At 36.0% G+C, this 13364-nt stretch overlaps 1 protein-coding gene across 2 annotated transcripts in view; it reads right to left on the bottom strand.

Annotated features, from left to right (window-relative positions):
* LOC306882082 (ADP-ribose glycohydrolase MACROD1-like) overlaps positions 1-13364 on the bottom strand; it is a 576444-nt gene that overhangs the window by 9261 nt on the left and 553819 nt on the right. The window contains exons 16-18 of one of the 2 annotated variants that reach the window (XM_079436537.1): positions 12531-12626; positions 10658-10732; positions 1423-1491 (exon numbers count right to left, since the gene is read on the bottom strand). In XM_079436537.1, the coding sequence (XP_079292663.1) occupies positions 1423-1491; positions 10658-10732; positions 12531-12626 (240 nt within the window). The remainder of the gene's footprint in view (positions 1-1422; positions 1492-10657; positions 10733-12530; positions 12627-13364) is intronic. The other variant, XM_079436538.1, reaches the window with a different exon arrangement.

Genomic DNA, 13364 nt, shown 5'->3' with positions numbered 1-13364 from the left:
GATGAGATTATATTTGCAAAATTACAACAGAAGAAAAAAAGGGATGCAAAACCTTGTTGTTCATGTGCACCTTTAGACCTTGCTGGAAAGAGATGTGAGAATATACTGTAAAAAGCAAAGTTCTTCACATTCAAACACTAACAATATACAGAAATGTTCAATCTCTCAAAAGAAACATGCTTTCATACAGTGCCTTATGGTCACAAACACCAATGCAATCCAAATTTCCCCATACACTACCATTCAAAAGTATCTTATACTCAATAACGCTGCATTTGTTGGATCCAAAACACAGTTCAAAACAGTAATTATTGTGAATTCTTTTTCAAATTGAAAAGAATTGTTTTCTAACATATTTTAAAAGGTAATTTAATTTGTGATGACAAAGCTGAATTTCAGCAGCTATTACTCCAGTCCTTCAGAAATCATTCTAATGGTGCGTAAGAAACTTTTTACTGTTATCAATGTTGAAAACAGCTGCTTAATAATTTTTTGTGGAATCTCTTATACATTTTTTTCATGGATCTTTAATGAATTGAAAGTTCAAACAACCAGAATTAAAATAAATAAATAAATGAACTTATTGTAATAACCCTAGTGATAAATAAATATACTGAAATGTATTTGAAATACGTTTATTTCATGCTAAGTATACTACAAATACATTTACACATTTACATACTTAATAAAATACCCTGCAATTGTACTTAAAGTATACTAAACTGGCTTTCTTATAGTCTGCTACATTTTAACAAATAATGTTGTACTTATTGCACACTTTGTAAGTAGTGCTGATGTCCAACTAAAGATGAACTGAAGTATATTTGACTGTGCTAAAGTGGAACTATTGCAATTATACATCAGGTACACTAAGTATCTTGCATTTAAAGGCCTATATTATATCTTATATATATATAAGATCATACAATCCTCATCAATAGTGACATTAAAACACATTTTAGGCTTAATATTAAGAAAATGTACATTGTGCACAAGTAGTACTACACAAAGTTGAATTCTAATTTTTATATCCATACGTCTTGAGTGGTATGTCAGAAAACATGTTAATAGATTTGAACTATACTTAGTATGAAATAAATGTATTTTAAATATATTACTTTTTACTAGGGAATGTAAGTCTTTACTGTCACCTTTTGATCAATTTAACACATTCTTGCTGAAGAACAGCATTTCTTTAAAAAAAAAAAAAAAAAAAAAACTGACTGACTAATCTCAGACTTTTAAAAGGCAGTGTACATTATATACTTAATTTTAAGTTTAAACTTAAGCTTTTGCTGCTAGCATGCACCTCATTAGTGCACTGTTATTCTCATTATTGTAAAAATTATTTATTGAGCCTTAATGATGTGCCATTGAAGTATATTACACAAAAATACTTGGGAAAACTGATTTGGCACATACCCAGAACCTCCATGGAAACCTCAGGCTCCTGACTGGTGTCCACCCCGGTATCTTCACTCTTTGTTGACTCTTTTGACACAGAGAGAGGAAAAACAGAGAGAATATTTTGAACATGATGGCCATTCAAACAGAAAAGAGGGTAAAACAGCTTCCTAAGAAGCTAAATTATACACAGCTCCAGTTTTAAAGTGAGTATGTCACATAGTTTGCTGTTCCTGCCAAACTTCCAATGGTTTTTCTTCTCTCTATTTTTTTCCTTTTGTTTAATATCCATTAAAGCACCTAAATTCAATACGACTTTTTAATGGATTTTGTGCGCATTTGCAAGGAGAGAGATGTGTGCGAGGGACAAAATGAATAGGCATGAGCAAAACAAAACAGCCATTATCAAATATAAGCTCTGCATCCTGTGCCTCAGCACTCTTCACATTCGTTGTGATTTATCCTGCCTCCATATTCCTCGCACACTCCCCTGACCCCCCGTCTGGTTGTGGGAGGGACGAACTCACTGATCAAAAGAAGATCTTCAAAGCCACAGTATGAGAGCCGTGCTCCTTCCAGCTTATTTGAGCAGGACTCCTCTTCTCCTGCATTCTCCCTGCTTTGATGCTAACAGGGTTGTGGGCCATAGGTGACTACATAATGGAGAGAACACACAATGCATTCTGGGTGCTCTGCCGGGACACAAATAGCAGTCGTATCAGGTGTGTTTGAAGTCCAGGGTCCATCAGCAGATGGTTGTGGTGGCTGAAGAGGGTTTGTGAGGGTCATATTTATGTGTTAATTCATACAATGGTGGCGCCTCTGCCTGAAAGCTCTTATATGGCTTGGTTTACATTTCCATTCTGTCCTCTAACAAAAGTTTAACATGGACAACAAATGACTTTAGCCATTAACAATTGTGTGTTCCATACACCAGGTGGTCAGATTATTTTGTTAAATGTTGATACTTATTTATTTATATATATATATATATATATATATATATATATATATATATATATATATATATATATATATATATACTTTTGTTATAAACTTATATACATATATATGGACTGAGTGGTATAAAGCATACCACCACTGGACTCAGTTTGGGGAAGGCCTTTTTCTATTCCAGCATGACTGTGCCCCACAGCACAAAGCAAGGTCTATAAAGACATGGTTGGATGAGTTTGGTGTGGAAGAACTTGACAGGCCCACACAGAGCCCTGACCTCAACCCCATCAAACACCTTTGGGATGAAGTGGAATGGAGGAATGAGACCAGGCCTATCTAAATTGTCTATTTAAATAGCCATTTTTGCAACTTCGCCAACTAAAAAAAATTCACAAATTCAAACAAGATTATTACTATTATTATTATTATTATTAATAATAATAACAACAACAGTTATAATAATACTTACAATTAATGAACATGACAATGAGGTATTTTCATCAAATAATAACAAAAACTACTGTATGACTAAAACAAAAACTTAAAAAATGGACTCTAGAACTTGGTAAGAATTTGAACCTGCTTCTCGAAAACTAAAATTGTATGATCTAACCCAGATGTACAAAACACATTAAAGGGAGAGTTCACCCAAAAATGAAAATTCTGTCATTAACAACCTGGTCTCGTGGCATAAACGTTTACCTTACCTTAGTACCTTTTCGCCGCAGTTTCAAAGAGAAATGTCCACTGAGTGGCGCTAAAACACGGGTTCAATAAGTAAACCCTGGCTCGTTTTTATTATGTTGATATAGGTACGTATTGCTGTGTTTTTATTACGTTGCTTCAGGTACATATTGCGGTGGTTCAGAATTCAAATATCCGGGGACCGTCGCTAAAAATGAATGCTCTATCGTGTTGGAAATATGCCCTACACCAAACCCAACCCATCTATGAAAACCCATAGATATGAAGCTGGATATTTGTGATGTAAACATTCAAAAGCATCAGTTTTCAAATCTCCCAGCATATTAATTTTGTTTTGAAGTCATACCATGATATTCTTCAAGTAATTGTGCAAAAATTATGCTTTATTAATCAAAACTCTGTAAATTTGTGTGAAAAAGAATAAAAGACATCAGAGTTTTACTGCCTCTAGTGTTAATTTCTTTTGGAAACTGCAGTGATATGTACTAATTGGTACATATTTTGCGTCTCTCTAAAAAGTGCCCCCAGGTACATTTATGCCATGAGACCAGGTAGGTCATTAATTACTCAACCTCATGTTGTTCCAAAGCCATATTGCTCATCTTCAAAACAAAAATTAAGATTTTTTAATGAAATCCGAGAGCTTTCTGACCCTTCATAGACTCTCCTGAAGATGAACGATTGATGAATGAAGGTCTTATGGGTTTGTAACGACATGAGGGTGAGTAATTAATGACAGAATTATCATTTTTGGGCGAACTATCCCTTTAAAGTACTGTGCATGTTGTTCTTGTCTTTGTGTTATTTAATCTGTCCTGCTCCAAAGCAAAGGGCTAGGACAGTTTTGGGGCAGGATGTAGACACAGTTGCAAGAATATTTACATTTATGCAGAAAATTTGGCTAATGCCTATTTCAAGGACCGCTGCAGTATATGAGCCCAGGGCAATAGCTAATTGTGCTGTGATAAGCCCTAGCCACAGGCTGACAGAAGCTCTCTGAGCTTTGCCTTCACATCCACAATCTCCCCTGGCACACAAACAGAACAGAGAAAGTCGTATTTAAACAGCCAATTAAAAAGGCCGTTGCCTCCACCTGTCTCTCCACCATATAAAGCCTCTGTGGATGGTGGATCAGAGGAGCTACCCAACAGGGGTCCATCGAGAGCAGAGTCACAATAGAGAGAGAAAGTGTGACCTCACTCAAGTGATTCTACTAAAAACAGACACCTTGAGTGGTCAATGTTTCCCATTTCACACAACAGAAACATGACAATTGGGAAAGTACTGTTAGTGCTTTGAAACTAGAACTTTCCATGTTACAAACAACTTGTTATTTGCTACATAATCATGCTATAATTTGCACTATAATATAACTTCCACAAGCACTATAATAAAAAATAATAATAAATTATATATAATTATATATATATAATAAATTATTATAAATATATTACTATCGATTAAATAATTAAGTTTACAAAGAAACAAATGAAATAAATATTTTCTCCTTCTCTACTTTTATCTTTAATCTGCCATTGTAAACGGCAAATATTATTGACTTTTATGAAAAACTGCTTGTGATGCTCCTCAATAGGTTGCTTTGCATAAAAGCATCTCCTAAATGAATAAATGTATTAAAGCTACATTAGGGAACAATCTTTTTATATATATTTAGTTACAACTGGCACAAAAACAATAAGGGGTTTTTGAGTGAAGGAACAATCTAAATCTAAAAGTCAGTCAAAAACAGTAAAATATAACCAAATATATATATATATATATTTATAAAAAGAGAAATGATTTTTTAAAATTAATTCATTTGCATGAACTGTTTGAATTTACAGATTCACTAGAATGAATCAGACCTGCAAAAGAATGGAACAAAAATGTTAAATACTTAGTCACACTACACAGCCCTTCAGTGGAAAAAACAGGCCATTACTAGAAAAGCTACATAAAAACAACAACAAAAAACAGCTTTGTCACGCTGTTGAAAAATAAATACTCCTCAATGATGGGGAAAAAACTGAGGGAAAATGAGAAAAGGCCAACAAATCAAATTATGTGAATCATAAACAAACAAAGATGAAATGGTGTCTAATGATGACTAAATATTAGCAGTTTTGGCAAATGCAGCTCCCTTTGTTGTTCGGTGGGTTTTGCTGTACTGAGAAGCTAGAAATGCACAGGGATTCAACACAAGCAACAGATGGCCACAGCGGATACTGTTGGGTTTCAGCCTCAGGGCCACATTCTCCAGGAGGCTGCGAGCGACTAGGATGCCGTCACTATTGCAGTCTTGAAAACTTGGCCGCAATCAATAGTTAATACACAAGAAACAAAAACCCAGGAGATCCAAACCTGGGCAACGTTACATGAAGAATCCTGCGGTGTAGCTTCAAGAAGTAAACAAATAAATAAGTGAGCATAGCCCTTAAATAAACAATGATTTCTTTTGATGATTTCCTGAGTGAATATAAATTCTTATCGGAGGGGCAAAAGAATGGCTAGGAGAATGGGTGCCGTGAGATCTCACTACGGTGGATGGAAGACAGGAAATGATGAATATTGACAGCTATCCAAGGGTTAAGCTGGCAAACCACTCCATTTTAGCCTCACCATGACATCAGACAGAAAACGAAGGGCTGGAGAGAGTAAAAGAACAAATAAAAAACAAAAAAGTCCAAAATGAAAACTCTGAGCTGCCTTCTTCTCGCTGAGAAACACTGATTGCCCACTGTGCTTGAGAACAAAAGACAATGGGAGAGAAAGTGTGTGTTCTGCTTCCCTTTCAATTTTGTCTTCTCTCAAGTTTTTTCCTCACATAACATTGGCTTTAATAATTCTAAGACTTGAAACCAACTTTACACCATGCAAGTATGCGCAAGCAAATGTTTCTGGCTACAGAAGCCCAATTTCTGCTCTAGCACAATAGAAAAGTAACTCGTGAAAATTTGAAACTGCTTCAAACTGTCAAATGTTAGCTCCATAAATAATAACACACCCAGTTTAATGTAACAGACATATGAAGATAACTATCAAGTGTAAACACATGCAGCCAATGACCAATGGACTACCAAAAATAAGGAGGATTTCTAATTACAAACAGAAACCAAACACACTATATATTAGGCATGAATAATCACTACAAAGTGCCCTTAAAGTGATGATTACATATTTCAGTTTTGTTTAATGGTGAAACTAAAATGAGTGCTTAAGAAACATCACTTAACACTCAAAAATATCTTTAGTACGTGATATGACTATAACATTTACACAAGTGAACAACATGACAGAGATGCACTAGAACGCTCTCTTTATAATAAACACAGAGATTTATTGTGTACATATTACATATTATGTTATAGGGATGCCCAATTAATCAATATAACTGAAATCACAATATGGTTTATCAAATTGCAAAGTATGCAATGAGAACCTTAAAATGCTCCCTGTGGTTTTCCATCAAAATAAAAATAAATCCATAAAAATTTGCACTGCAATTTTAAAGTTATAAATGTGAAATAATAATAATATTACTAATTCAGAAATACATTTTTATTTTACAGTGAAATATTATAATGGTAATATTTTTTTATTTTGTATTTATTTAGTTATTTTATTTAATATTAATACAATTTTAATCAAATTTTCAAGCCCTACAAACAAAGCATAATTGATAAACAATATTATATAAAATTTGATAAACAATTTTAACATGCAGCAAAATCACAATTTCCATCGTCAAGCGATACATCAGGACGTCTTGTTTGTGTACTTAATGTATTTCTAACCTTACAGTTCGCTTCACACACACAAACTCTCGTTCTCCCACCACTTCTAAACCGACTGAAGCAATTTACACAGCACAAGGGATCTTTAAGCTTTCCAAAAACAGCCCTTTTCTTAAGATATCTTACACCGATCTAAAGATCCACCTGTTCTCCAACCATCATTTGAAGTAGTCTGTGGTCAATTTACTTTACCACTGTAACATCAGATTTAATCAGGCGAAATAAGTCTCGCGGTTTGCAATATGTAATCAAAAAACGACGTGCAGAAACAGGCTGAACCTCGGTTTGTGCGACAGAGTGAAAAAGCCCATCTTCATCAGTCAGACAGTGAGAGATGAGGAGAGAAAGCCTGATTGGATTCAGAGCCACTGAGGCTCAGCAGCCGTTGCAGTAAATCTCACCTGCATGCAGGCGAAGAGGCGATATCGACTCCCACCGCAGGAACTGCAATACACCATGGCCGAAAAAACGGCCTCCATTAGCAAAGCCAGACTTATTCATAGGTACCTTCAGGCTAAGAAAACTTTGTTTAATTTATGAATCTTTCACAAACTTATCGAGTCAACCGTCCAGGGCCGGTCGAGGGGAAAAGCCTGTGAACAAGTCGAACGTGAGATTCACTTTGAGCACAATTTCAAAAAGTAAACAAGTCTATGCTCTTTACTGAGCAAACAATTTGATGTTTTATATATTGATGCAGACTTTCGAAACAAGCCTCTCGGGCTCCTTATTTTTGTTACTTGCTTCCACGTAAGTCAGTCATTTAGCACATGCTTTTATTCAGAAGCCGATCCCATGCTAACACATGCAGAACCATTAGACTTTATAAGTTACACAAGCTGACACACCTGCTTAAAATTGGCAGTAGTGCCCTAATGACCATGTGCCAACAGCGTTCAGAAACACTCGGCTGAGGTGTTATTGAAGGCTGTTTGTGTGTGAACGTGAGCATGTTTTTGTTAAAAGCACCGTATGGTGAGGGGTTGAGCTTGGCTTTATCATCTTAAATATGTTGTATCGATCTCACCGTCTCCGTGTTTAACATCTGGTACTGCCACGTTTGTGTGTGTGTGTGTGTGTATGTATTAGTCTGTCGCTTGTGTCTAAATGGGAATCGTTATCCATTATCTGTGTACATAACATTTTTAATCAAGTTTTGTGTACACAAATAGTGGGCAAAATTGAATGAATGTGCGAACATGTTCCAGACATGCCTCTGTGTATCTATATTATTGTATGTGTGTCTGGTTTTGCGTAACCTTGCTTTATACGATATAAAGACTTAATGTGGCACTTTCACTTATATATAAATAGTGGGGGTGTAATGATACGCGTATTCATATTGAACCGTTCGGTACGAGGTTTTCAGTTCAGTACGCATTACAAACCGAACGATTCGTTGGACTAATCCTATTACTCCCCGGTGGGTGGAGTAAATGTCCAGCGCTCTCTCCACCCTCAATACCACGACTGAGGTGCCCTTGAGCAAGGCACCGAACCCCCAACTGCTCCCCGGGCGATGCAGCATAAATGGCTGCCCACTGCTCCGGGTGTGTGTTCACGGTGTGTGTGTGTTCACTGCTGTGTGTGTGCACGTTGGATGGGTAAAATGCAGAGCACGAATTCCGAGTATGGGTCACCATACTTGGCTGAATGTCACTTCACTTCACTTTTACATTCTTATTTTTATTAGGCCTATTATAATTATGAAGTTACTTTTATTATTAAATTAAAAGTACAATAAATTTCCCCCGCAATTATTACCGCATAACTGACGCGCTGCGAGGATAAGATTAGGCTATTTACTCCTCAATTAAAATGTTTTTAAAAAGGTGTTTTAAAACAGGTCTATTAGGCTACTTACAAAGAATTATAGTCCTATAATTAAAATATTAACACTGCAGTCATCAATAAAAATCGATTAAATATAAGCTTTTATTTTGAGCACCGACTTTCAAAAACAACCTGTTTAACACGAAATACTTTTCTTCTATTTTTTTTTTTTTTTTTTACTATGTACGGGCTACAAGAGAAATATTAAGGAAATAAATGAAAACAACTATAGGCTATACCATTATCATCATGTTGAAGTAGATTAGTCTCTCTTTGTCTCTGGCGTCAGATACCGAAAGCTCCATCATTACTCCGTCTTTCCGATTTTACTTTCACTTTCTGCTTATAGTTAATTGACTGAGATTAAGATGTTCACCGGCATAAATCCTGATACAAACGCATGCTTGTGTGATATCCATTGGCTCGCCTTCATGGTTTAAAACAGAAATATTTCCAACATTGCGACGTAACCAATTGCCCCGCCCCCCATATCGAAAACCTACCGAACCGTGACACCACTGTGTTGTATCGAACCGAACCGTGAATTTTGCGAACCGTTACACCCCTAATAAATAGGGATGCATTTTTTTCTTTTTCAAATGATCAGTATCAGATTTTAGTATTAAATTATATATTTCATATTTATGTTCATATATATTATTAACGTTAAAGGATTAGTTCACTTTTAAAAAAACTTTTGCTGATAATTTACTCACCCCCATGTCATCCAAGATGTCCATGTCTTTCTTTCTTCAGTCCAAAAGAAATTAAGGTTTTTGATGAAAAAATTTCTCCATATAATGGACTTCAGTGGGACCCAAACGGTTCAAGGTCCAAATGACAGTTTCAGTGCAGCTTCAAAGGGCTTTAAACGATACCAGACGATGAATAAGGGTCTTATCTAGCGAAACGATCAGTCATTTCAAAAATAAAGTTTAAGTTTTATAAGCACAAATGCTCGCCTTGCTCTGTTCCGTGATGCGCGTTCGTGACGTGACGTCACGTAATACGCAATTACGTTGAAAAGGTCACGGTTGACGTGAAATCCAAAATTTTCTTTTAGGCTTTTTAATATTAAAACACCCAGGATACGCACACGAAATGGGCATTTTAAACGATAAACTGACACAAAGACATTTGAATATGTGTATATGGTCCTCCTTCCGCACATTTGTAAACACTGACTCGGTACTTCCGCCTACATCAAGCGTGACCTTTTCCACGTAATTGCGTATTACGTGACGTCACGAACGCGCATCACAGAACAGAGCAAGGCGAGCATTTGTGCTTATAAAACTTAAAAAAAATTATTTACTTTTTAAATGACCGATCGTTTCGCTAGATAAGACCCCTATTCATCGTCTGGTATCGTTTAAAGCCCTTTGAAGCTGCACTGAAACTGTCATTTGGACCTTGAACCGTTTGGGTCCCATTGAAGTCCATTATATGGAGAAATGTTTTCATCAAAAACCTTAATTTCTTTTCGACTGAAGAAAGAAAGACATGGACATCTTGGATGACATGGGGGTGAGTAAATTATCAGCAAAAGTTTTTTTAAAAGTGAACTAATCCTTTAAGTAAAAAAAAAAGGTAGAATGGGTAAAAAGTTAGCAAATTCAGCTTAAATCAGCTGTCTTGCTGTAGTTTAAAATCCTTTAAAGGATAGCCAACCCCCAAAATGAAAATTTCCATCATTTACACACACTCAAGTCATTTCAAACCTCTATTTGAGAGAAGATATTTTGAAGAATGTCGGTACTAAACAGTTTCTGCTCATATTAACTGTTTTTGTTTTTGTCCATACAGTGGGAACCAAAACCAACATTCTTCAGAAATTATCTTCACACAGAAGAACAAAATTTTGGGGCATTCTTTTAACCAATGAAATTGGACACCAAAGCATACGTGGAATGTGCCATGTACATCTCTCTTTTTCTTTAATTAAGTAATCATACTAGTCATACCTTCCATCTGTTTTCCCGCTTCATCAGGCTGGCCTGTCTGCATCTTCTTTTCTGGGCTACCCCCTTTCTCTTCCCCTTGACAGAACGAGACAGATTAACATATTAACGGATAAAAAAACAAAACAATACTAATCCAATAACATTGTCCTTTCCGATTTGCTCACTTCTCAAAAAGCTCCATTCATAATTCATCCAGTTCAGAATTACCGTCCCTTTATTTCCTCATTCAGATCAGGCAGCCGGTGAGATTACAGTTATCATTTTTAATAATGGGGCTCCGAGACAAATTTGAAGCCCTGCCCTCGAGTGTGAGGGGAGGCCAGCCTCATCTGCGCTGAGTAATCGATCAAGGAAACGGCAAAAGGAGAGAGCGGGCCTTGATGATGCTCATCTGTTGCCTAAGGTGCCGCACGCACGGACACACACACACAAACACAATGTATTTACTATCTGCCAAATGCAGGAGAAGCGCATTAGACTACTGGATCTCCTGTATGAAATTTAGAAGATTAAAAACACGCCAGCTGTTTCTTCTGCCCTCTCATACTGCCTCAAACGGCTGACAGCTTTTTGACAACATATGCCTGTGAGAAAACACAATGCTGTTTTTGTTTTCAGTTTTTAAGTTGTCTGCGTTTAACAAGGCTGTGCAGTCACAGATAGCAGGCTCGTATTAAGACGTCAGTGCTTTGTATGTTTGGCGAGTTTTAAAAAAAATGGTTAAACACACAATGCCAGATTTGAAAACCTGTAATGGCTTTACTAAGAGGATTTTCATAAATTGAGAGATTAGAAAATTCCTTGGCATCAAAGCTGCTAACCAGCCATCACGACGGACTCTGGAGATGCGTCCAATTTCTGCACAGAGGCTTTTCAAAAATGTTCTATTTCAGCACGCATAGAAAACAATCAATCAATACACAATCAAAATACAAAATGCTTCTTTTTTTTTGAGAGGGAAAAAAATTGCCTTTCACATCTTGATAACAAGAATAGAGGCTTCCAAGCTGTAAATTCCTGCAGGAAACCTATAATGACTTTAGAGTGGCCGATGAATGCCATTATGAACGCAATTACATTAGATATATCACATCAAACACATATACTATTCAAAACTGAGATATAAAGTATTTAACAATTTCTTGTTTTCAGACTAACTGGAAAATGTGCATCCACTAAAAACCAGCTGGTTAAAGAACATGAAAAAAAAGCTGAGAAAAGGTTAATCATTTGTCTGAAAGATTTAATATTTTGTGTCTAATGATGTTCATTTTTAATAGCTTCAGCATGAAAATTCATTTTAGGCCATTCTCATAAACATAATTCCTCATAAAATGAACAAATCTCACTTCAGTGATAGACTTTTGTCATTATGAATTAATTTCATATAACAGCTCCTCAGCTCTGCTTTGATCAGTGTTGTTATAGTTATCAAGTCACACATGCCAGAAAACTTTTCACATCTAATTAAACTTTCGGCAAATTTAGATACATTTTACTTTGACTATCTATACATCATAGCTCACCTTATCAGTGAGAGAAATAATCAGATTCACAATATAAAAACCATAGGCTATGCAGTAGAAGTGTGATAGATGCAATGTTGGAGCCAGTATTAAGATGCACAACTATCAGATTATTCCAGTCATGCTAATTATTATATATAGATTTTTAGATTATCAACTTTTAAGTCAGTGTTTACACTTGTTGAAGGAAAAGGAGCTATTAAGCTGGATCAAATATACACATCACGTTTAACATTTTTTATCCTGTAAATCTAAGATAGATTTAATATGATCTTATTTTCTATGATCTGTGTGTGTTGACATGTTCCTTTTACATCCTGTGAAAAACAGTGAGTGAATGATCTCACCTGCAACTTGAGGGTCTTCTTCCTTGCCTTCTTTCTTCCCGGTATCTTTTTCGCTCTCCTGTTCAACTTTCTTCTTTGCTGTTGGACTCGCCTTCACTAAAACCCAAAAGGGACACACATAAATAACATGCACCTGGGAGATATATGCGAAAATGTCAATATCAGTTAAAAAGAAAACATTCCATAACGAAAGAAATATCTTATGCTTTGAACAATATCAGATTATTGAGTTCTCTATGTATCATTGGTTAATACTAACAAACTCAGTATGTCCTACTTCTAGTTGAACACATTCTGTCAAAAGCAGAATCATGTTTTATTAAATATATCTGCTGGATTTCTGCTATTAGCATTCTACTGTCACACAAGTTTAAGATTTGATTGACATCTTTACAGTGAGAAACCAAGTAAATGTGGAAACTAAATTCAAATTTTCAGTCCTTCACTTTCTCTCTCTCAACGAAGGAAATGCTGTAGGCGTTTAATTGATCAGGGACGGCTGCAAAAACTTGCAGCATCTGGGAGACGGAGACCCTTTCTCTGGTACTCGACTGGATGCAGCAGATGTTCTTCTGTGTGTGGATTTGTATGTATGGCACTGATCATGGCTTATGCCTCTGATTAGTCATGTCCTTTCAGGTGCACTCTGGGTATGAACATGAGAATGTAAGTCTATGATCTCTGTCTGTGTGTGAGTTAAGCAATGAAGATTAAGGCTTGCATTAGAGCTGCTGTCTTACAGGTGGATCCTGTGGGGAATCAAACCAGTTTGGCTAGCTTGTTGACATTTGCGGACCTTGTTGAAATTGATAAAGATTACATTTATTTCAAGTT

Source organism: Barbus barbus, assembly GCF_936440315.1.
Source record: "Barbus barbus genome assembly, chromosome: 16".
Classification (NCBI taxonomy): Eukaryota; Metazoa; Chordata; class Actinopteri; order Cypriniformes; family Cyprinidae; genus Barbus; species Barbus barbus.
This window is presented reverse-complemented; position numbering and strand designations above follow the sequence as displayed.